The sequence below is a fragment of the Chiloscyllium punctatum genome, chromosome 8, assembly GCF_047496795.1.
Source record: "Chiloscyllium punctatum isolate Juve2018m chromosome 8, sChiPun1.3, whole genome shotgun sequence".
In the NCBI taxonomy this organism is placed as follows: domain Eukaryota; kingdom Metazoa; phylum Chordata; class Chondrichthyes; order Orectolobiformes; family Hemiscylliidae; genus Chiloscyllium; species Chiloscyllium punctatum.
The window spans coordinates 34,768,382-34,793,685 of record NC_092746.1 but is presented as its reverse complement, the minus strand read 5'-3'; the positions used below and the strand labels follow the sequence as shown (position 1 = coordinate 34,793,685).

Below are 25,304 nucleotides of genomic sequence, written 5' to 3'. Positions count from 1 at the left end.
ACTGACTGCAAACAACTGCAACTATCTTCCTATGTGCCAGGTACAACTCCAACCAGCAGAGAGTTTTCCCCCTAATTCCTGTTGACTCCTGTTGTGCTAGGTCTCCCTAAACTCACTTTATGAAGTGCAGCTTTAATGTTAAGGGCAGTCACTTACCTCACATCTGAAATTCAGCTCTTTTCTCCATGTTTGTCCACTTGGTTTCATTCCTTTTTCGAGATTTTGTGTTGTTCAAGACTCTGCCATATAAAATAGCATATTCTTAGAGCCTGCATGAGCTGTAGCAAAGGAAATCTGAGAGTGTTTACTATAATTGAAGCATGAGTGGACTTGATCCAAACTTCAGGTAATTTGTAGTTGCAAAACTGGTTAATGGTTTATAGATTATAACTAATTCTGGTTGAATCGGTTGGTAAACCGGATATACAATGAGACTCCGTGGTTTACCAAATAAAACCACTGAGTGACAGCTTTGTAATTGTTTTATTTTTTTCAAAATTGAGTCATATTATTTGCGTTAGTTATTCCTGATGCTTGCTAGCTATGAGTTGAAATCTTTTTTTTTAAACATTGAGATATCACAAAGTTTTAATGTTAGGAGATTGCCATAGTTGATGATAGCTTATTATTTCTTAATGCACAATGATACGGTCGTACAGTCACATAACAGTTAGTCAACTCAATATGCAGATAGGTTTACTACTGTGCACTTCATGGAAACATCAAAACTGATAACAGTTCTCCTTTCCCAATAACCATAGGCAACAAATGAAAGGTTTAGTAACTGATAGATGGTATCATGGAAGATATTTAAAAGTGTTCTTGCCCTATGTACATACTGTGTTCTGGTATCTTGGAAATCAATGTGTTAGTTTTCAGAAGTAATTTATCAATCACTAAACTTATACTTTGTCCATGTGTGACATAAAACAATGAGTTTATCGAGGGAATTGGACATTATGAAAGTGTGAAACCAGAATGTTGTTTTTTTCCCCTGAATGATGAGCATTATTTTGCAACCATTATAAACCTGGATGACCCTTGTAGCTTTTGATTTACTCAACTGAATGCTCATGTTCAGCTTGAAAGGAGTTTAACCAAGAAAATAATGTAGAGTCTAAGCAGAATAGTTTAATTTAATATACTTGGCGCACAACATAAAGGTGAACTTAAGATTGAATAAAATCTGTTTGTTTTCTGTTCACAGTCTGATATCATCCATCAAAGTGTTTTTGAACTGATCCATACGGAAGACAGAGCTGAGTTTCGTCGACAACTTCATTGGGCTCTAAATCCAACATCAACTCCAGACTCAGGACAGCTAATTCCAGGTAATAGTGCAGATTCATATGGTCATTCCATTAGCTGCAATTTTAAGACCCTATTCTGTCCTGTGGAGGTCCTAAGGAGAAAACTAATCTCACTTGTTTGCACTTTAACCAAGCAACTACATAAAAATAATGTAAGTATTCGATAATAATATGATGGAAAATGTGAAATGAGCATGGCTTTTTTTAATCTGTTCACACATTCCAAACTACCTCCCACATTAACCGCTTATTATTAATTCTAAGATCTCCTCAATAGACGGTTCCACTTGTTCCTTTTGTTCTGCAGAGCTAAAGCTTGAATTGGTACAGCTACATATAATTTTATTTCACTGGGAGCTCACTTATACTTTTAATGCTCTACACCCCCAATAAAACCATTACTCTTTCTTATCCTCGCTGCAACTTTTGCCTACATAATAAAGGTAACTACTTTTTAAGATTATTCTTTAATGATTAACACTTAAGTTACTTTATCAGTTTCTTTTTTTTGCCGTACCTGTTGTGTTCATCAATCAATAATCTGTACTGTTATTTATTGCTTACATTTATATTGTTAATCCTTCATTATTAAGCAATTGTTTTGGCTTCTAAAGTGCCAACACATTCCCAGTTAAAACTGTTGCAAATAATTTACTTAGATTTCCATTTAAATATTTTGTATTGCAGATTTAATTTTACATCCAGTCTTCCTTGCAATTATTGATGCTCGCACTTCTATGTGTATTCTATTATCATGGCCCTTAATGGGGTGCTACTTCAAAGCTAACTTCAGGAGTTTTATCCATGTTCTTTGTCAAGAGATTGTAGGTTCACTTGCTGACTGCATTTCTGATCAGCCTCATAAGTATTGTCAGCAGGCACACTTGAGTGTAAAACAAATGCAAGAATGATGATCAGAATCTGGAAAAAAGACATATTGGAAGAAATTTCAAGGGTGTTTTGAAGGAATAAAATAACAATCAGGATGCTGTCTCAAAATAAATGTAAAGTCTATCATTGCTCCTTTAAGTGTTTGCTTGACATCACAACAAATTATTAGAGTACAATTTCTATCCATCTATGATTTTATGAGGAAAAAAATTGTTTCTTGAAAATAAGAGAGGAATTTCAAAGTACAAGGGGAACGAGGAGAATGGTAAAATTCACCAAAGTAGATTCCTGGAGATAAACATTGATCCAGTTCAGAGTGGAAAAATCTCCCATGTCAGTGCTGTACTCTTTGTTTACAAAGATGCAAGTCAGTGACTCTGCACTGTTTGAAATGCTTTAGCTATTAATGATTTTAAAGAGTTATAATCCTGCATTGCCCCACCCTACAGCACTAAAAAAAATAACGTACTCCAATCTTGGCAGTAGTTTTGTATAAGGACTGGATTGTCATTGCTTCAGAATTATTGTTCATCGTGACCATGTTGGCTACACGAACAAGTTAAGCTTGTCTTAATTTTGAAAGGCTGTGCTTCTTAAGTTATAAAAGTATTACTTTTTTTCTAGGAAACAGTAAATATGTTTTGCAATTCATTTTTCAACCTGTTGGTACAGCTGAAATTTTAAACCTGAACAGATATAAGTGTTGTTGGAAAGAGGAACTCTTTTGATATAACCCTGGTTCTGAAGAGGAGCCACTGGACCCAAAATGTGAACTTTGCTTTCTCTCTACAGATGTCGCCAGACCTGCTGAGTTTCTTCAGTTTTAGATTTCCAGCATTCTGCAGTTCTTTGTTTTTGTTTACTCTTTTGCTATACATTGACCTGGATATTCCAAGGAGTGATAGCAGTCTTCCCATTACCATTCCAATCTGTTTTTCTGTCTAGGGCTCAGTTCCACTTTTCTAACCAGGAATTTCAATCTAGGATAAAGCGTACAGTGTTCTCATTTTTATTAATAAAGGCACAGAGTACAAGTGCAAGGAGATGATGCTTAACTTGTACAAGACACTTGTTGGACCTCTGCTGGGACATTGTGTTCAGTTGTGGGCACATCACTATAGAAAGCATGTGAAAGCATTGGAGAAGGTGCAGAAGCAATTTATGAGAATTGTTCCAAGAATGAGAAACCTCAGTTAAAAGTTTGACTGAAGAAGTTGGGATTGTTCTTCTTGGAGAGAAGAAGCTTGAGAGGAGATTTTATTAGAAGCTTTCAAAATCGTGTGTGAGCTGGGTAGAGAAGATAGGGAGTAGTTGTTCCTGTTCATAAAAGCAAAAAGAACAAGACAACAGTTTTTAAGTGAGGTGCAAAAGAAGTTGACGTAAGAAAAATCTTTTTCGAACAGCAACTAGTTAGGCTGGAAGTATGGTGGTGGCAGTTTTGAGTGAGGCACTCGAGGGCATGGCATGATAATTTGGATGGGAATAGTGTATGAGGTTATGGGGATAAGGCAGTAAATTGACACGAGGCAACAATGCTCATTTGAAGAATCAATACAGGAACTATGGGGCAAATGGAAGGGAGTTTCTCAGACTTGCTCATCAGAATTTTCAAATTCCTAGGTATTTTCCACAGAGTCTGCTGCATCCAGAATTCCACGGCGTTCTGACGTGTTGCTCCAGTTTGCACTGCTCCAACGTCTGTCTGGCCATTGGAGTATCTAGACCGTAGTTTCTTTTTAAGAGCATGTATGGGTGATATTAAATTGGTTGCTACTAATACACTACATCCAAGTTGCTTTGACCATTACAGAGGAATCTCAATTATCCGAATACCAACTAATCGAAAATTGAATTATCTGATGGAGTTCTCGAGGTCCCAATAGAAGCATTACATCAAAGACATGTTTCCAACACCGATCACGTCTTTTGTTTATAGTGATTAAACAGGCACCTTCTCCAAATGACTGACCTCCCACCCTCTCTGTCTCCCCACACTTTCCCTGGAGTTCTACAGTGGGGTGTACCCTAAATCCACCCTTCCCCAGATAATCTCTCCAACATTGTCCTGTACAGGGTAAAGGTGGAGCCTGTCAAAACACTGCAATAAAATGATGTGGGTGTGTGTGTGTGTGTTATTTGGAGACTTGTCCCACAAAGGTGGTGGCAGTCGCTGTCCAGTATGGCTGCCAGGGGGTGGTGGGTAGGGCGTTGTTGGATGGAGTTGGGGTCAGGGGGCGGTGTTGGACGGGATTGAGGCGGGTATGGGGTGATGTTGGATGGGGTTGGGTGTTGGACAGGATTGGGGAGCGCGCATGGGGTAGTGTTGGACTGGGGTGGGGGGGCGGTGTTTGACCGAGGGGATGGGTGCTCGCATACTATGCATTGCTGCCTTGTTCCCTGAACAGGGAGCAGTCTTAAACTCCGAGCCCCACAGCAAAGGCATTTAATCGATTAACCGAATGATCGATTATTCCAAACAAAGTAGTGCCCGCCCATCTCATTTAAATAATTGAGTTTCCTTTGTATTCAATCTGCCAAAGTTAGTATTCACACCCAATCATTATAGCTCTCTGTAATTAGCAATCAGCAAGGATTGCAGAAAGGACAATGTGAATAGTTACCACATCGAAGTAGTCAGCTGTCTTAAAAGTAATTGTGATAAATTGCTGTAATGCCTGGTGTTCAGTACCTACACAAGGGTAGAAGGTTCACATGGTTTAAAGTTTCCAGGTAAACAGAAGCACTGAACTAGCAGCTTCAAAAATGGTTATTGATATAATCAGTAATAGTTTGATTTATTTTCGTGAGACAATTTAAAATTATTTTGGACTGATGTTGGCAGACTTTTATTTTGGAATACCTTGGAATCTTGTCCAACCTCCCAGAGTAAACTTGCTTGTATAAGTATGCCTTTTCATAACAGCTGCTGGCTAAGTTAAGCACAAATCGTAAGCTTCAAATCATGCACCACCACTTTAGGAACTGTAAGCTGATCTGTTAGTTGAGCCAAGTAGATTACTTGCGTACAACCACTTCACAGTGCACTAAATGCAGCCAGTTATGAGTGTTGTCACAAATAAGATTCAGATGTTAGTGGTGTAATGATATGCCTAATTTTTACAAAAATAGACTATTTCAGTGTAGAGTGCTGACCTTAAGTACTCATCTCCTCATCCTTGGCCTTGAGCCTTTAGTATTAATGCTTATGTATGCTGAGGATGCAAATTCAAACATTAAAGAAAATTAATGTAATATACTTAAAAGTAGACCAATTTACCACATGGAATAAAGTGCACGCACAATATAGCTATACATGCGATATGAGCAACAGAAATACTAGTGTCAGCCAGATATGTACTCAGTGCAGCACTTTTGGATCAGCAAGAAAAACATTTAGAAGATCTGGAAGTATGAAAAATGAAAGGTTGACTCAGATTGGTGCAATCCAAGGAGGTGAGGTAATATTAATAGTGCATGATGTATGCTTATAAACCACAGATAAATACAGCCGAACTTGTTGCATCATTCTACTTGTAATTTCTTTATTTTAACATTGTACATTCTATCATCTCTTTTCAAACTGTTTTGCCTGTTCTCTCCAACAAAAGCCGATTCACTTATGATTTTTTTTTGTTTGGTTTCCAGTATCATCAAGATTTTAACTTTCGCTTGTACCTCCTTTTGATAAACACAGTTGACCTCAACAATATTCTTTGAGTCACTGAATGCATCTTTAATTCTTGTATAATTGGATGGGAAGGAAGGTGATCATGAACTATCCAACAACAGTTTTGTATTGTCCTCTATGCAGTTCTCATTTGAATTAAGTACTCCGGTCAATCAGAGAATGTTTACCAAGGATGTCCTGATTACCAGGGTATTCATTAGGCCAATAAATTAAAGTTTCCTCTCTCTATTAAGTTAATTGTCTGATTTTTAAAAATATGTTAGCCTCCTCTAAACCTTGAACTGTACTATATTTTGCATTAGTTTACATTAAACATTGGCCAGTTATCAATTTAAATTCCGGTTTTCAGAAAATTTTGTGTGCAGTACCTTTATGCTTCATCAAAGTGATGCATTTTTATTCTGTTGCTATTCAGCTTTCTGCTCAACATCTGGCATTAATTCTCTTCCATGCTATAACTTGTTTGCAGAGCACCTCTATTTTTAGCTGTTAATCTGTTTTCTTGAAAGCAATGTCCATAATCTGCAATCAAACCATTAGTTACTCTGAAGGATTAAATAAAGATAGCAGATTTACAGATACTTGGGGTGATCATGTTGGGAATAGACTATGATTTTTGCCATCATCTGAATCTCAAAATGCAACTGCTACATACTTACCATACCTACATGTGAATTTTTTAAAAGCTTAATACTTGGAAAGTCTAATAAGAAGAGCAGACAGAACTAGGTTAATGAACATGATGGGACTGGCCATCTGAAGTGTATTTATTTTAATGCAAGGAGTTAACAGGTAAGGCAAATGAGCTTCGAGCCTGGATTAGTACTGCGATGTAGCCATTACAGAAACTTAGCTGAGAGAAGAGCAGGACTGACAGCACAATGTTCCAGGGTTACATGTTTAAGGCATGATAGAAATGGATGTAAATGGGGTGGAGGAGTTGCATTACTGATTAAGGAAAATGTCACAGCTGCACTAAAATTAGAATTGCGTTTTATTGTCACATGCAATCAAGTACAGGGATACTGGAGTACAGTGAAAAGTTTACAATGTCACTATTCATGGCACTATTTTAGGTACATGGTACCTAGGTACAAAATCTTAGGTAAAGAGTTGGAAAATAAAGAAATAAGTTAACATTCAACACCACAGTTCTTATCAGTATAAAGTAGTACTGACAGTGTTTCTTTAGCCATGGGCCTGCAGTCACTCCACACTGGCCTTCCCTATGATGGCTCAATCTCTCTTCCATGCTGGATTTGATTTTGTTGATCCCTGTGCCTCCGCGGTACTATCTCACTGCAGGTCACCATCCTCTCTCTCCCACTCTGGGCTTGATCTCTTGATGCCCATACAAAAGAGAATATTTTGGGTATGGACTGATCTCAGGAATGATAAAGGTGCAATCACTATGATAGGGTTACACAATGGCTGTCCAATAGCCAGTGGGAGATTGACGAACAGATATGTAAGCAGGGCATGGAAAGATGTAAAAACAACAGTGTTATTCTGTAATATCGAGGTGCCGGTGTCGGACTGGGTGGACAAAGTTAAAAATCGCACAACACTAGGTTATAGTCCAACAGGTTTATTTGGAAGTACTAACTTTCAGAGTGCTGCTCCTTCATCAGGAAACTAGTTACCTGATGAAGGAGCAGTGCTTTAAAAGCTAGTACTTCAAAAAAAACCTGTTGGACTATAACCTGATGTTGTGTGAGGGTTATTCTAGTGGGTGATTTTAACTTCCAACATTGACTGTGCCACCCTTAGTGCGAGGACCTGTGATGTGGCAGAATTTGTTCAGTGCATCCACGAGGGTTTCTTGAAACAATATACAGATAGTCCATCTAAGGAAGAGATCATATTAGACTGTGTGTAAGGGCATAAATGTGGCCAGTGGGGGAGCATTTTGGGGACAGTGGTCATAATTCCATAATTATGGATAAGGATAAGACAGGTCTCCAGGTGAAAGTACTGAATTGGGGGAAGGCTAGTTAGAATAGTGTTAGGCAGAAACTAGAGAAATTAGATTGGGGGGAGCTGTTCGATGGTAAATCCACATCTGACATGCAAGAGTCTTTTAAAGGCCATTTGATTGGAATTCAGGAACAGCATGAGGTTGGCAAGAGTCTGGGAATCCTGGATAACAGATATTGAAAGTTTAGTCAAAAAGAAAAAGGAAGAATATGTAAGGATTAGGAAACTGAAATAAGACATGATTCTTGAGGAATGCAAAGGAAGCAGGAAAGAGCTTAAACAAGAAATTAGGAAGATTAAAAGGAGCCATGAAATGTCCTAGGCAAGTAGGATTAAGGAGAATCTCAAGGCATTTTATAGATATATTAGGAGAAACCGGGTAATTAGGCAAAATGTAGGCCCACTCAAGAATGGGGGGGGGGGGGGGCAATTTATACGTGGAGCCAGAGAAAGTGCATGAGGTCATTGACGTGTATCTTACATTGGTATTCACCAAGGGGAAGAGCATAGATCATGCTAAGATTAGGAAGGAGTATGTTAATATTCTAGGGCATGACAATATTAAAAAGGAGTATTGTATGACTTAAAAACTATTAAGGTAGATATATCCCATGGTCTCAGGATACTGAGAGAGAAAAGGGAGGAGATTGCTGGTGTCTTAAAAGAAATCATTGTATCCTCTTTAGCTACAGGTGAGGTTCCAGAAGATTGGAGAATATCCAATGTTGTTTCTTTGTTTAAGTGCAACAGGGATATTCCAGAAAATTATAGACGGGTGAGCCTTACATCAGTGGTAGAGAAATTATTGGAGAAGATTCTTAGGGACAGGGTTTACTCATATTTGGAAAAGAATAGACTTATTAGGGATAGTCAGCATAACTTTGTTTGGGGGAGGTCTTGTCTCAAACTTGATTGTGTTTTTGAGGAAGTGATGAAGACGATTGATGAGGATAAGGCAGTGGATGTTGTCTACATGACTTTACTAGAGCAGTTGACAAAGTCTGTCATGGTAGGCTGGCCCAGAAGATTACTCACATAGGATTGATGGATAAGTTGTCTATGAAATTGGCTTGATCATAGAAGATTAAGGATGGTTGTGTAGGGTGTTTTTCTGACTAGAGGTCTGTGACCAATGGTGTTCCGCAAGCATCAATGCTGGGACCCCTGTCATTTGTAATATACATAAATGATTTGGGTGAAAGCATAGGTGATCCAATTAGTAAGTTTGCAGATGACAGTAAAATTTGATGGAGTTGTGGATAGTGAGGAAGGTTATCAAAGGAAGAATCAGAAATTTGGGTGGAGAAATGGCAGATGGAGCTTAATCTGGACAATTGTGACGAAGCATTTTGGGAGGTCCAATGCAAGAAGAAAGTATACTATAAATGGTAGGAACTTTAGGAGCATTGATATACAGAGAGATCTTGTAAGTCATACTCCCTGTAAGTGGCAACAAAATGGTTAAGGTGATCAAGAAAGCGTATGGTATGCTTGCCTTTAGTGGTCAAGGCATTAAGTGGAAAAGTTGGCAAGTCATGTTTAAGCTATGTAAGACTTTAGTTATGCCACATTGGAAGTATTACATGCAGTTCAGATCTGCAATCTATAGGAAGAATGTGGAGGCTTTGGAGAGGATATAAAAGAGGTTTACCAGAATGTTGCCTGGCTTGGAGTGTATTAGCTATAAAGAGAGACTGGATAAGCTAGGATTGTTTCCACTAACATCTCAGAGGCTGAGAGGTGACCCAGTAGAAGTATCTAAAATTATGAGGCATGGATAGGGTGGTTAATCGGAGTCTTTTTCCCAGGGTACAAGTGTCAAATACTAGGATGCATTGTTTTAAGGTAAGAAGAGGAAAGTTTAAAGGAGATGTGTGAGGCAAGTTTTTGTTTTACACAGAGGTGCCTGGAATTCACTGTCAGAGGAGGTGGTAGAAACAGATAGGATAGCAATGTTTAAGAGCATTTTAGACAAATACGATCAGACAGGCCGCAGAAAGATATAGGCCATAGAAGGCAGATGGGATTAGTTTTGAATGGTATCACGGTTGGTGCAGACATGGTGGGCTGGGGCCTATTTATGTGTTGTACTCTTCTATATACAATGTTCTACAAGAGAGGGAAGTTTGTTCAGGTCTTGTTGCTTCAACTTTTGGTGTTGATGGTTGATGCCTGCATTTGTTGGATAGCCATATAACCTCTCGGAAGTTATAAGGTGATTATGTAACTGTTAATCTTGGGGCAGGGTGGTGACTTTTGAACATTAAACAGTATTTTCCTGAAATTTCTAAAATATGTGAAGTAAACATAATTTTCTTTTAATTTAGTCTCCATATTCTTAATTTGTTGCATGTGACATTATCTTCCATTCAGGTGAAAATGGCCTTCCATTACCAATCACACATTACAGTCCTGAACAACTTCCTCCAGAAAGTTCACCATTTTTCGAAAGAAATTTTGTATGCAGGTTAAGATGTCTCCTGGATAATTCCTCTGGATTTTTGGTAAAGTCATTTTTGACCTTGTCCTTTTTTCCACAGTTCAAATTTATTTGAAGTTATTTAACAATGAAAAACGTTTAAACCGTAGCCACTCAGTGCAGTGTCTCTTATAATTAAGTCAGTCGCTTGCATTATGATTTTTTTTGTATTGCAATGTTAATGGGTGCTGAGATACTTCCAGATAAATGCCTTCAAAACAAAGTTTGTCGTGGCAGTTAATTATTGGAAGTTCACAATAATAAATCATTTTAAATTCTATCAGTAGTTGCATTGAGGGAGGATTTTTGGTATGAGCCTATGTTGACAAATTGATGAGTAAGCATGTGACTTGAACCTAATATTCATTTCTGAGTGAACATGCTCACATAAGTTGTGTTTTTTTAATAAATCTAATCGTTTCTACATTATTGAAAGGTCCAATGCCTTTATTTTTCTGAAAAGGTAATAGAGATAATGAAATTCACCATCATTTGTGCACAAATGAAATAGAAACTGAATGTGAGGAGATGTAAAAGTCAGAAAATTAATTTGAGATGCTCCGCTCAGCTGTTAGAACAACTTCTCCTTTCTTTGCTAAACATGTAAAGGCATTGGGTGGCATGATGATGCTACATTTACTTAATAAGCAGAAACTAAATTCAGCACTGAAAGTTTAGTCTTGTCCATTTCAGTCAAAGTAACCTTTAAGTATAAGTAATACTGTATTTTTGGTGGTGCAGACTTGATAGGCTTAAGAGTCTCTTTTGTACTGTGTGATTCTGTGATTACTGTGAGCCACACTCTTTAGCAATGAAAATTAACTCTTTCACAAATGTGGAGTCTCGTTTCTTCAACTTTTAATTGTTAGAAATAATCATCATGTGAAAGTTTTTTTTTGTCCCTCTTGTACTTTGCCTCATCTATGTCTCTTACTGCCCCAGCCCCTCCCTCCAACTCTCCCCTCTTTTCTTGTTCTCAATCCAATCTTTTTTTCCCTCTCATTGCATGGAATGTTCTGCATTTTGATCTAAATGTGGTGGGATAAGTAAAACAGGGATGATGCCTCTCAATTATTCACCCGCTGGACCTCATGCCTATCAGATCCATTAATAGTTAGTTGGTGGATTTTTCACTACACTCAGTTCCCGGAACCGTGTTACCCTGCCCTACCTGAAGTTGTTGGCCAATCGGGCTAAAAATAACAATAGTCATAGTGCTTTCAAAGGTTAAGGCTGTTGTTGGCACATCAACATGGAAGTCCAGGAGTGGCAGGCAGAAGGAGTGTGGTCAGAAGGAAGAATAGATGATGTTTATCAGCAGCCATTCCCTGGCACACATGCTTGCCTTCTGATCATTCACAAGTTAGGAAAGATCAAGGACTCTGATCCAAATACTTATACCAGTCAGGAAGACTGTCAGTATTCTTGCCCACTAGCAATGGAGTTGTTGGTAGTTGTGGCATGAAGAGGACCTTAATTGACCAAAGACCATTTGAGGGTCTCAACTGATTACATGATGCCCATGGATGTATACCTAACTAGACCTTATTTTTTGTGGTGGCGAGAAGGCAACTCATACTACTTGATGACAATGTCATCGATTCAGCCACTATCCCTCCTGTTCGGGAAAGTAAGATTCCACCCTTTATGTCTCATTTTCTAATAGAGTTATATTGAATTCACGCACAGTAAATTAAATTTCCTTTATGGGTCTGGGATTACTAATTCCACAATCTTTCAATGACAACAGAACACACCATTTTCTCATTTTGAACGAATGAACATTTCCTCAAGCTTCCAACGCATACACTTAGGTTTTGAAAGAAACTATTTGTGCAGCTTAACCACAAGAACATTCATTCCAATCATAGCGGATTCTTTCTTTACCCCCTTAGCTTTGATTTAGTGACAAATAATTGAGCCATTTGTTCACCAATTGTATTTTCTATTTCCTGATGAGAAGTGATTCGGAGGAAGGATTATGGTAAATAACAGTAATAGTTTGAGTGGGGATAAATGCAAAAGCAGTGGTGAACGTCCAATTTAACAAATCAACAGTTCCTGCTGCTGGTGAATTAAAGGTCAAAGGCATCATAATTGAGAATTTGAGATTACAGAGGGAAGTGACTTTGGAAAGATTTGTTTCCACGATCAAACACAGAAAAATGTGGAGCAGACATGAATGCCAGTTCTAATAGCAAGTGTAGAGAGAGAGAAACTGAACCAATTGGTGGTATTGCTGCAAAAGGCTGTTACATATTTTAGCATGTGATTAGCAAATTTGTCGTTGGTTTAACAGCTGCAGCATTGTATAACCTTAATTTTAAATCCAGTGTTTCACCGACACTCTAGCTCCTCAGCCCATGATTGAAATAAGAAGGAACTTCTTTACCCAGACGGTAGAGCATCTTTGGAATTCTGCATGTCCCAAGGGACATGAAAGGTCAGTCAATATGTTCAGGACAGATACGCATGGCTTTCTTCATACCAATGACATCAAGGGATTTTGTAATAGCTCAAGAAAATGATGTTGAGGTGGAGGATCTAGAATGATAGAACTGGTTCAAGGGACTGAATGGCCTGGTCTCGATTCATTGTTCCAATTAGTTATTTATATGAGGTAAAATTTTTAACTTGACTGCCTTTGCAACCTTTCCATGTGTGTTTTGGTTACTGCTATCAATCTCTTCATTCCTTTTTACCCAATTTCTCTCTTCTCTGTTCTCTGTCCTCAGGTAATTAACTCTCCCAAGATCTTAATTCTTCAGTACTCCTCTTTCCAATTTACATGCCACGCACCTAGTTAGTAAGAGTTTCTAAAAGTAGTTAAAAGGAAGTGATTATTGGTTCCAGCGAACAAGGGATTGGTGAGCTAACAATGAAAAACAAGACAATGACAGAAGTGTTGAACTGTTGTTTTGTCTTTATCTTTGCAGTACAACAAACAAAATAAAATTCTGAGTGTCCTTAAAAATCAAGAGTTAAAGAGGAAGGTGGAGCTGAAGCAATCACAATTACGAGAAAAAAATATTAGAACCAAAAACTGATAGGTACCCTAGGTCTGATTGCCTATGTCCCAGTGACAACAAAGAGGGTAAAATTGCTGGTTAACTTTCAATTCACCAGATTCCAGATTGCAAGTATATCACCTCTAGCATTTCTACCCAGATACAAGGCTAATTAGTTAATCTTGGCATCAAACCCTTTCATCTTAGAAATGAAAGGACAATTTCACAACATAATGACGAGGGGAGAGGCCATTCTAGACTTGGTGCTCGGAATCGAGCCGGGACAGGTATCAGTTCTTGTGGTGGGAGAGCATTTTGGTGATAGTGACCACAACTGCCTCACATTCTACATAGCTATGGAGAAGGAGAGGAATAGGCAAAATGGGAGGATATTTAATTGGGGAAGAGGAAATTATGATGCGATTAGACATGAGTTAGGAAGCATGGACTGGGAGCAATTGTTCCATGGTAAAGGCACTATAGACATGTGGAGACTGTTTTTAAGGAACAGTTGTTGCAAGTGATGAATAAATATGTCTCTCTGAGACAGGTAAAATAAAGGAACCTTGGATGCCGAGAGCAGTGGAGCTTCTCGTCAAAAGGAAAAAGGTAGCTTACATAAGGTGGAGGAAGCTAGGGTCAAGCTCAGCTCCAGAGGATTACAGGCAGGCGAGGAAGGAGCTCAAAAATGGTCTGAGGAGAGCCAGGAGGGGGCACGAGAAAGGCTTGGCAGAACGGATTAGGGAGAACACAAAGGCATTTTACACTTATGTGAGGAATAAGAGAATGGTCAAAGAAAGAGTAGGCCCGATCAGGGATAGCATAGGGAACTTGTGTGTGGAGTCTGAGGAGGTAGGGGAAGCCCTAAATGAGTTTTTTGCTTCTGTCTTTACAAAAGAAACGAACTTTGTGGTGAATGAAACCTTTGAAGAGCAGATGTGCATGCTGGAATGGATAGAGATAGAGGAAGTTGATGTGCTGAAAATTTTGTCAAACATTAAGGTTGACAAGTCGCCAGGCCCAGACCAGATTTGTCCTCGGCTGCTTTGGGAAACGAGAAATGCAATTGTTTTGCCATTTGCGAAGATTTTTGCATCCTCGCTCTCCACTGGAGTCATACCTGAGGACTAGAGAGAGGCAAATGTAATTCCTCTCTTCAAGAAAGAAAATAGAGGCATCCCCGGCAATTACAGACCAGTAAGTCTCACGTCTGTCATCTGCAAGGTGTTCGAAAGGATTCTGAGGGATAGGATTTATGACAATCTGGAAGAGCATGGCTTGATTAAATGCAGTCAACACGGCTTTGTGAGGGGCAGGTCATGCCTCACAAACCTTATCGAGTTCTATGAGGATGTGACTAGAAACGTTGATGAGGGACGAGCTGTGGATGTGGTGTATATGGACTTCAAGGCGGTTGATAAGGTTCCCCATGGTAGGCTCATTCAGAAGGTCAGGAGGAATGGGATACAGGGGAACATAGCTGTCTGGATACAGAATTGGCTGGCCAACAGAAGACAGCGAGTGGTAGTAGAAGGAAAATATTCTGCCTAGAAGTCAGTGGTGAGCGGTGTTCCACAGGGCTCTGTCCTTGGGCCTTGACTGTTTGTAATTTTTATTAATGACTTGGATGAGGGGATTGAAGGATGGGTCAGCAAGTTTGCAGATGACACAAAGTTTGGAGGTGTCGTTGAGGGCTGTTGTAGGCTGCAGCGGGACATTGACAGGATGCAGAGATGGGCTGAGAGGTGGCAGATGGAGTTCAATCTGGATAAATGTGAGGTGATGCATTTTGGAAGGTCGAATTTGAAAGGATTAAGGATAGGATTCTTGGCAGTGTGGAGGAACAGAGGGATCTTGGTGTGCAGGTACATAGATCCCTTAAAATGGCCACCCAAGTGGACAGGGTTGTTAAGAAAGCATATGGTGTTTTGGCTTTCATTAACAGGGGGATTGAGTTTCAGAATCGTGAGATCTTGTTGCAGCTCTATAAAACTTTGGTTAGACCGCACTTGGAATACTGCGTCCAGTTCTGGTCGCCCTATTATAGGAAAGATGTGGATGCTTTGGAGAGGGTTCAGAGGAGGTTTACCAGGATGCTGCCTGGACTGGAGGGCTTATCTTATGAAGAGAGGTTGACTGAGCTCGGACTTTTTTCATTGGAGAAAAGGAGGAGGAGAGGGGACCTAATTGAGGTATACAAGATAATGAGAGGCATAGATAGAGTCGATAGCCAGAGACTACTTCCCAAGGCAGAAATGACTAACACAAGGGGTCATAGTTTTAAGCTGGTTGGAGGAAAGTATAGAGGGGATGTCAGAGGCGGGTTCTTTATACAGAGAGTTGTGAGAGCATAGAATATGATGCCAGCAGCAGTTGTGGAAGCAAGGTCATTGGGGACATTTAAGAGACTGCTGGACATGCATATGGTCACAGAAATTTGAGCGTGCATACATGAGGATCAATGGTCGGCACAACATCGTGGGCTGAAGGGCCTGTTCTGTGCTGTACTGTTCTATGTTCTATAATGCTTTACACTCTGGTTCCTTCAACACATCTCTTAAGAGTATACAGATTGTAAACACGTAGGCCATTGTCTTTGTCTTCACCTTCTTAGTAAAGCAACCTAAGTCTGCCTTCGATTTCAATCCATCCAGGCTTGCTCTCAGACTGAAGAACAGGTCACGTGACTCCCTTTAGTGTCATAGCATCATAGAGATGTACAGCATGGAAACAGACCCTTCAGTCCAACTTGTCCATGCCGACCAGATATCCCAACCCAATCTAGTCCCACCTGCCAGCACCTGGACCATATCCCTCCAAACCCTTCACATTCATATACCCATCCAGACACCTTTTAAATGTTGCAATTGTACTAGTCTCCACCACTTCCTCTGACAGCTCATTCCATACACGTATCACCCTCTGCATGAAAGAGTTGACCCTTAGATCTCTTTTATATCTTTCCCCTCTCACCCTAAACCTATGCCATCTAGTTCTGGACTCCCCCACACCAGGGAAACGAGTTTGTCTATTTATCCTATCCATGCCTCTTTATCTTTATTTAGAAACTGTGGTTTTAAAATAATAAAAATCTTACATGCCCTCAGAATGCTAATATTAGTTTCAATGGGGGGGGGTCTTTGAACCTTTAACTTGAACATTTTTCCGTGGTATTGAAGCATATTGCATAGACATTGAACTAAATCACTGTCTAGTTTAGCAATACTCCCTTGGTTTTTTTGCAACTGTATTTCAACCCAATGTACTTGTTGCAAATGGCCTTAAAGTTCAAGTGTTGAGACTAAAGTAATACTTATGTATATAAATTCAATTCATGCATTTCAATGACAAATTGACTTGAATAATATGATGGGCTTTTGCTCGAAGCGTTGATTTTCCTGCTCCTCACATGCTGCCTGACCTGCTGTGCTTTTCCAGCACCACTGCAATCCAGACTCTTGAATAATAATGCATCTATTTGTACAATAATGAAGATAGTAATAATGAAGTGTCTGTATGGTAATTGTGTGTTTTGTAAATTCACATGGAGTTCTTTTCATGGATACTTTAACATTGGTGAACACTTAAAAATAATGAATTTTGTTCTAATAAAACATGATCAGTGTTTCATTGGAACAAGGTGTTTGAATATTTCTGGAGCTCTACTTTCTGATGTGCGGCATTATAGTTGTCTTGAAAATGTTTGCAGCTGTTCGAAGATTAAAAATATATGAATTCTTTGAAATCTATAAAAGGCTTAATTAATTGAGCTCTGTTTTGGTGTTGACAAATTTGGGATTCTCTGATCCTACCCACATAAGTTATGGCATCCCTTAAAGAAATTAATTTTCTAGTTAATATTACATATTGAAACCATTTTGTTAATTTATTATAGTTTATAATGCATTGCCCTTTACACTAACCTTTATATCGACTGACTTGCTATTGAATGCTAACACATGTTATGATGCTGCATGCTGGGTTCTTAAGTTTCTATTACGCTTTCATCAGCTACAACCAAAATGATCTGAAACATATTGCAAGTGTAATAACCAATTTCTGAATTTATTCACTCAAGGCCATGAATTTCCAAGGCAGACTCAAATTTCTTTATGAGCAGAACATGAAGGGGAAAGATGGCTCTTGCATCCCGCCACAGTTGGCTTTGTTTGCAATAGCAACACCTCTGCAACCTCCATCCATCCTGGAGATCCGAACCAAAAATTTCATTTTCAGAACTAAGCACAAACTAGACTTCACACCAATGGGCTGCGATGCTAAGTGAGTGATTTTATTTACTTAAAATTTGGAAAGAAGTTTTTGATATAAAACTAACAGTAGTTTAGATAAATAAATGGTAGATTATTCAATATGCGACGTTTCTACATATCTGAGCAACTTGAGAATCGTCTGTCCTAAGGAACTTTGTTTAGTCATTAAACAACCACTACACATTCACAAAGTAAGGCAGGTAAAGGGAATGCAAAGTGTTGCTAGGTCACAAAAGAGATAAGAGATTAAAACTTTATTCAAGCTATTTTAATTAATCAATCCAGGGGACTCCGCATCCAGATGTTAAGGAATTTCACTTGGCTAATTTTTATCCAGTATCCTGTGAAAATTAAATATATTTACTTGGGGTATGCATATCTATCATTAATTCCCATTTATAACATGACTCTCAGGACTGCGGTAGAGAGTCAGCCTAACTTTTGTGCTCAAGTCCTTGATGTTAGATTGGGATCCACAATTTTTTGATAATTTTCAAAAGCAGGCACGGAACCAAAGAAGCCATAGCTGGGACATCAAAGAGCAAGAAATAATGAATGCATTGCCAGGAGATACTGCAGATCAAAAAGGCTCAATGGTCACAACCTCACAATATACAGTCCCTTAAAATTACCAAGAAATTAAGTCGATAAAGCTTTTAAAATCATTTGTTGTATGCTTATGATTTCTCAATGTGTACCTCCCAAAGCATTCAGAGGGGTTACTGAAGCACCAAATCAATATTTGAATTAGGTTTATTGACACGTACTCACGAGTACAATGAAAAGTTTACAAGTCACCAATTACAGAGCCATCTTAGATACAAAGGTGCCTAGGTACAGAATTCTTGTCCAATTTATTAATACTTACAAAATGTTGCAAAAATAAACCATGTATAACATCCTAACCTGCATCTGTAAACTAAGATGATGGACTTGTGGAGAGTTAATTAGTTTGGAACCACATGGATTTAGTAAATATAATTAAGGGGACCATGTGGGAGAAACATAATGTTAAGAGTAGGCAGTATTTGTTTCTTTTTTGGAACAGCTGACTACTGGACATAGCACAATTGAATACACAAAGGTCTTTCTTGAAAAGGATTGATAAATTCTTGACGTTGGATCGTAATGTATGCTGTATTATGGTATAGAGGCTAGACCAGATGGCCTGTACCTTTTAAGGCAGTTACATGATATCTCACATGACGTTTCAGTAGAAAGTTAGTGGCCTCACCTTCAGTCACACTCACTGTTAATGGAGTCCGTGTAGTCACCTTTGTGTGCATAATGCATAGTAACATTAGTAACAAACTCAGACAATGTGTATTGTCTGGCAAATGTTATTCAGACTAACATTTGAAAAAGGACAAACTGTATCATGTAAGCAGTAAGTGAGCACTAAAAGCTAATGGTGACAACTAGTTAGTTTAGGGAACAAGAGTGTGTTCTTATAAAGTCTGTTTTTCCAAATAGTCATTCATCAATTGTGTGAGTTCAGAGCTGAAGTTACAACCAAAATTGAAGGCTACAGATCTGCACTAACGCACAGTATCTCCCCTCTGTCAAAAAAGAATAGTTTGGAAGCTGCTCAAAGGACATCACCCAGCTTAAGAAAATGCTCTAAGAACAAAATACAGACACAGACACAAAAAAAATGCTTTGTATGTTAAGCCATGAATCCATATCTTCTCATATCCATATATTTGCTGATGCTGCCATTTCCTTTTACTGAAATGATTCAGAATTTTTTTTAAAGCGCCCAAGAAGTAAAATTGATTTTTGTTTGGAGCAAATGCGTGAGTATGGAGCAAACATGAGCCTGTAACTTTTAAATGCCTGCAGCATTTAATAAAAGAGACAAGAGAAGCAAAAGTGGGTATAAAACAAAAAAGTACCGTAGTGTAGATTTTGTGGTGAAAATTTAGAGCATAAAGCTACAGGAGAATGTCAGAAAGCAAATATTGAACAATGGCAATCCCTTGGCATTCTGTCAGACTTCGATGATTCTTTAAATAAATATTTACTTAATAAATCAGCAGGTAAAAGACAGAGTGTGACAGGCTGAAAACAGCTTTAATTCTGCTTTTTTTATGAAAAAATGTAATTATCTTGTAATTCTAAATTGTTCTGTTCTTACGATCACCAATTTTGAAACATACATCACTTTATCCTCCTTCGCATCCTCTTCTGACTTTTAGAAACCAAATTGGACATACCAAAAACCAAGAAGCTGAGTTTATTCATTTTCTTCCCTCTCAAGTGTTTTCACCCTTCCTTACATTGTTCTCTACTCAGTGCCTTCCAATCATAGTTCCAGCCTGCCCTCAACACTGACTATATGCTGGTCAAATTTCTGGTGATCTACAGTATGACCATAACTGCAATTGTCAGTTCCTCCTTGACCCCTGCACTGCTTTTCATGCTGTTAACTCCTTGCTTTGTTGTTACTTTCTGGTTTCACTGCCAGTTTATTGCAGCATGAAAAAAGGAACTTGATATTTACATGTCTGTAGTTCCCTCCTTTTCTTCTACTTTGCTTTTAGAGAGGATCACATCGGGTGCAGCGGATGCAGTGACTGGTCCTCACCTACTACCCCACCAACCTCCATATAGATTAGATCATCTGTCGTCATTTCCGCCACCTCCAAACAGACCCCACCACCAGGGATATATTTCCCACCCCTCCCCTATCAGCGTTCTGAAAAGGCCACTTCCTCCGTGACTCCCTCGTCAGGTCCACACCCCCCACCAACCCAACCTCCACTCCCGGCACGTTCCCCTGCAACCGCAAGAAATGCAAAACTTGCGCCCACACCTCCCCCATTACTTCCCTCCAAGGCCCCAAGGGATACTTCCATATCTGCCACAAATTCACCTGCACCTCCACACACATTGTTTACTGCATCCGCTGCACCCGATGTGGCCTCCTCCTATATTGGGGAGACAGGCCAGCTACTTGCGGAATGTTTCAGAGAACACCTCTGGGACACCTGGACCAACCAACCCAACCACCCCGTGGCTCAACACTTCAACTCCCCCCTCCCACTCCACCAAGGACATGCAGATCCTTAGACTCCTCCATCGCCCGACGGCTGGAGGAAGAGCGCCTCATCTTCCGCCTAGGAACCCTCCAACCACAAGTGTTGAACTCTGATTTCTCCAGTTTCCTCATTTCCCCTCCCCCCCCCCACCTTGTCTCAGTCAAAACCCTCGAACTCAGCACCACCTTCCTAACCTGCAATCTTCTTCCTGACCTCTCCGCCCCCCACCCCCACTCCGGCCTATCACCCTCACCTTAACCTCCTTCCACCGATCGCATTTCCAACGCCCCTCCCCCAAGTCCCTCCTCCCTACCTTTTATCTTAGCCTGCTTGGCACACTTTCCTCATTTCTGAAGAAGGGCTCATGCCCGAAACGTCTATTCTCCTGCTCCTTGGATGCTGCCTGACCTGCTGTGCTTTTCCAGCAACACATTTTCAGCTCTGGTATTAGATCTCGGATGGAATAAATTTTCCATAATTGAGCATCGGCAAGAACAAAGTAATCATGTTCTGAACCCTGTAATAAACTCTACACCTTTACCACTGAATTTCCAAGCTTTCCCTGTCAGGGACACAGGCATCCTATTTTGCAGTAAATCTTTATATACTTCTAATAATTTCTTCTTCCCTAAAATGTTTAAATTGAACTCTTCCTTCTCAATTTCAAATCACTCCATGACATTTGCTTCAGCAACTTTGCATCCCCTCTTATATAAATGTCAATTATACTGTACCAATCTGCCCTCCACTGTCCCCCACCTTCCTAGTTAACAACATCCTTTGGCTTTCCTTTTTCCCCTTCAATCTATTAGTAAAAATTCTGAGCTATTTTTGCTGTATTCTATTCAAACATCTAAATCTTATCATTTCTCCTCTGGAAAGCTCTTATGCTGGGTATTATTTGACCTATTCTAATTTCCTTTCTTTAGGTTAGCCTCTATCTTTTTCTTGTTACCCTCAAAGCGGTCTTTAATAATTTTTCTGTGTTAATGTTGCAGCACAAGTTACTACTGTTATTGCTATCATTCTCCAGTTCTGCTTCTAGTAACTTAACTGCCTTTGATAAATAGTCAATATCGGGCATATTTGTTTATTGTATTTAACAATTGTATTATAGGCACAATGAATTATATTTCATTAAACTTTCATCTTTCCAATTAGACAGAAGCACTGGAAGAACAATTAGTTTCAAAAATATGTTGGAGTATATTCAGTATGATTGTTAAAAGTGTGATTTAATATACAACAAAGCACTGATTTTCAGTTTACATTGAATTTTAACAATACTGTTTCAGAGATTGCTTAATATTTCTCATGTTTCCCAACTGAAAGAGCCAGGCAATATGAAATGGCACAGGATTCTTCTTCAATAATGACAATATTGTCATAGCTTTTGATGTAATATACTGTTAATCCCATTTAATTGTTACATTTGTTTCCTTTAAATTTATCATCCATGTAATTTATAATCCATGTCTTTTACAGCACAGCATAAAATATGCATAATTATTAAAGAGGAATTACTGAGTTATGTTGACAACTGGTACTGAATGTGAAGCTGTTGGAAGTTAATTACTGATGGTTTTTATTCCACTTTAATTGTTCACTCCTATCCAAAAATTCCATACCTCTCATACGTTAGAAAATTTCTGGCAAGGCTCATTACATGCCAATATGTTTATGCATGTTACTATCGAGGGAACAATCCTTTAATACTTTTTTTAAAATTGGAATTATATACAGAATTTTCTACTTTATTTTGCAGAGGGAAGATAGTGCTGGGTTATACTGAAACAGAATTATGTATGCGAGGAAGTGGCTATCAATTTATCCATGCAGCCGACATGATGTATTGTGCAGAAAATCATGTCCGAAGTAAGTACAAGATCCAGTTTCATGTTGTTGCACTTTTTTTTTGTTTTCATCTGGAAAATTCCACACGTTTATCCAGTAGTTCATATTGGAGTTCTATCATCCTTGAATAGGAGACTTTAACTCTTCGTACAAATAAAATTGATCCAAATTCAGCTATTTGTAATGCATTCAGCCTACCCTCTTCATAATAGCCTCTTTATTATCTGCCATCTCACCACCGTCTCCTCTACCCCCTCCCTCTTCAATATTCCCTCTCTTTCACACCACCCACCACACTATCCCTCTCCTAGACTCCAAATCACTTCCCTTCCCCTTTCCCTCCCAACCTCTTTCCCCCATCTTCTGTTTCCAAACTAAAATCGATCCTTCATTGGTCTGAACCAAAAACAAGTTGATGGCCTTCAATACCTATTGTAAATCACTACAAAAGTAAACAATTTTCCATTAACATTTCAGAGGTTTCCTACTCTGATCTAGGTTTTATTTCAATGAAAGCCTTCACAGCAGTAATAACGCATGTGTCATTATTTTAAAATCCAAACTCTAAAAATGATGATAAACGTTTAAATCATAAATCTTTCAGACATCTGAGGAGCAGATTTTCCAATTGCTTACAACAGTTTAGAATGCTCTACACTTTTTTTAGTGCTATCCATCTGAGGCGGTCTTCATACCAAGCATGAATTCTGTTCATAAAGTAACTCTAGATAATTTCTTAATTGATACTTGTAGAGGAATGCGTTCATTTTCATTTAAGTTGACTGCTTAAATAAATATACTAATTTAACTAAAACTGCACTTCATTCTAATTATCCGAATTAAATATGCAGGATTTTTTATTTTGCTCGTCTATAAGGAAGTGGTCAAGAGCGTGGTGCTGGAAAAACACAGCAGGTCAGGCAGCATCCGAGGAGCAGGAAAATCGATGTTTCAGGCAAAAGCCCTTTATCAGGAATGGAAGTACATAAAGACGTACATAGTCCATGTTATGTTAGGAAAGCCATATTGTTGCCTTGTTGGATGAGAAAGTGTTACAGTTCTGGTTTTACTTCACATTAAATGGCACATAACAATTTTATTTATTACTTACTTACCACCTCAAATTTCAGCATGCAGATTTGTTAGCCAGATTAGTTACTAAAGCACTATTTCAGCATTTGAGAGGCAAGCTGCTCAGTTATTTTCCTCTCTGCTTTCCATGTTTAGTGATGAAGACAGGGGAAAGTGGAATGACTGTTTTCAGGCTTTTGACCAAGGAAAATGGATGGACTTGGGTGCAAGCAAATGCACGATTGGGATACAAAAATGGGAAGCCAGATTATATTATAGCTACACAAAGACCCCTCACGTAAGTACTGGCAGATTTTGGCTTTGAAATTCAGCAGTTTGTTGAGCTTTTGATGGCTAAGCGAATTACTAAATGTGACTTGTAGCTTTTGTGATTGGGGAAACGTAGCTATATGCATTTGCACCTTGTGTTCAATCTCCATTTGATCTAACGTTAATTGTTATGATTTACCTTCCATGTTATAGAACCTTGTATCATTAAATAAAGAATCATTTAGAAAACTGTCTTTAACAGCTATGCACCATAGGAACAAGTGTAGGCCATTCAACCTATCAATCCATTCAATATGATCAATGTCCTTTTCTCATACTATTCCCATATCCTCTTACATCATTGGTATGTTGAGATCTGTCAATCTCTACTTTTAAATATACTCAATGATTTAGATTCCACAGCCCTCGAGAATAAAGAATGTTAAGGGTTTACAAAGCTCAGATTAAAGTTAAGCAATTTCCTCATGTCAGTCCAAAGTGGTTTCCCACTTATTTTTAAATCATACTCCCTGGTTCTAGACTTAACTGGGGACAGTATCTACTCTGTTTATCCTTTCAAATATTTTGAAGGTTTCAATCGATTGTCTCATTTAAACCTTTAGAGAATATAGACCCAGTTTTCCCAATGTCTCTTCACAGGACAGTCACATCATCCCAGCAATATATCTGTTGAATGCTTATTGCACTTCTTCCATTGCACTCCCCCCATAGCAGTAATATCCTTCCTAAGTAAAGATACCAAAATTGCACACAGTACTACATGCATTTCAAGCATTTGATCTTCTGCCTCTTTATCTAAACAAATCGACCAGGACCATAAATATTTTTCCCACCACTTGTAATAAATCTCTGTTTTGTTTATTGGTTGTACTTCATCAGTCTAAAGGTGAGGAATGATTATGCTTGTCGCATCCTTGCATTCCAGGCACCCAGATTCAGCACAAATTGCTTCCAAATCAGGTGTAATACAGCCTGCTACAGAGTAACACTTAATTGTATTCTGTCCCAATCTCCAGGCATTCATTACCACAAAGGCATTGTAATTTTTAATTTCAGTTAATGGCTAATTAAGGTTCTTGTTTTAGGGGCAATTTTGTTTTCTGGAGACACCAATGAGAAATTAAATAAAGCTACTCGAGTCCTTTCATAGGACTTGTTCAGCAAGTGAGACTTTAATCTCCAAAGAGAAGGATAGCTTCAAGCACAAACCCTATAATAAGGAATCCCTCCCAAGTTTTCTTATCTCCTATTATTATTGATAGTGGGTTGACTTTTGCATATTAATATGAGAGACATAAAGATTTGCCTTGATGAGGAATTCCTGATTGTTTTGCATGTAAGTCTATCTATAACCAGGAATAAGTCATCAGGAGGCTGATGGAGTTTTTGCATCCTTCCACAAAATTGGCTGTAAATCTCTCAA

The 25,304-nt window shown here is 38.7% G+C and overlaps 1 protein-coding gene across 2 annotated transcripts in view; it reads left to right on the top strand.

Moving 5' to 3' along the window:
* LOC140480465 (aryl hydrocarbon receptor-like) overlaps positions 1 to 25,304 on the top strand; it is a 195,421-nt gene that overhangs the window by 148,750 nt on the left and 21,367 nt on the right. For both annotated transcript variants that reach the window (XM_072575366.1, XM_072575365.1), the window contains exons 5-9: positions 1,208 to 1,331; positions 10,240 to 10,370; positions 17,432 to 17,634; positions 22,431 to 22,540; positions 23,747 to 23,888. In XM_072575366.1, coding sequence (XP_072431467.1) covers positions 1,208 to 1,331; positions 10,240 to 10,370; positions 17,432 to 17,634; positions 22,431 to 22,540; positions 23,747 to 23,888 — 710 coding nt within the window. The remainder of the gene's footprint in view (positions 1 to 1,207; positions 1,332 to 10,239; positions 10,371 to 17,431; positions 17,635 to 22,430; positions 22,541 to 23,746; positions 23,889 to 25,304) is intronic.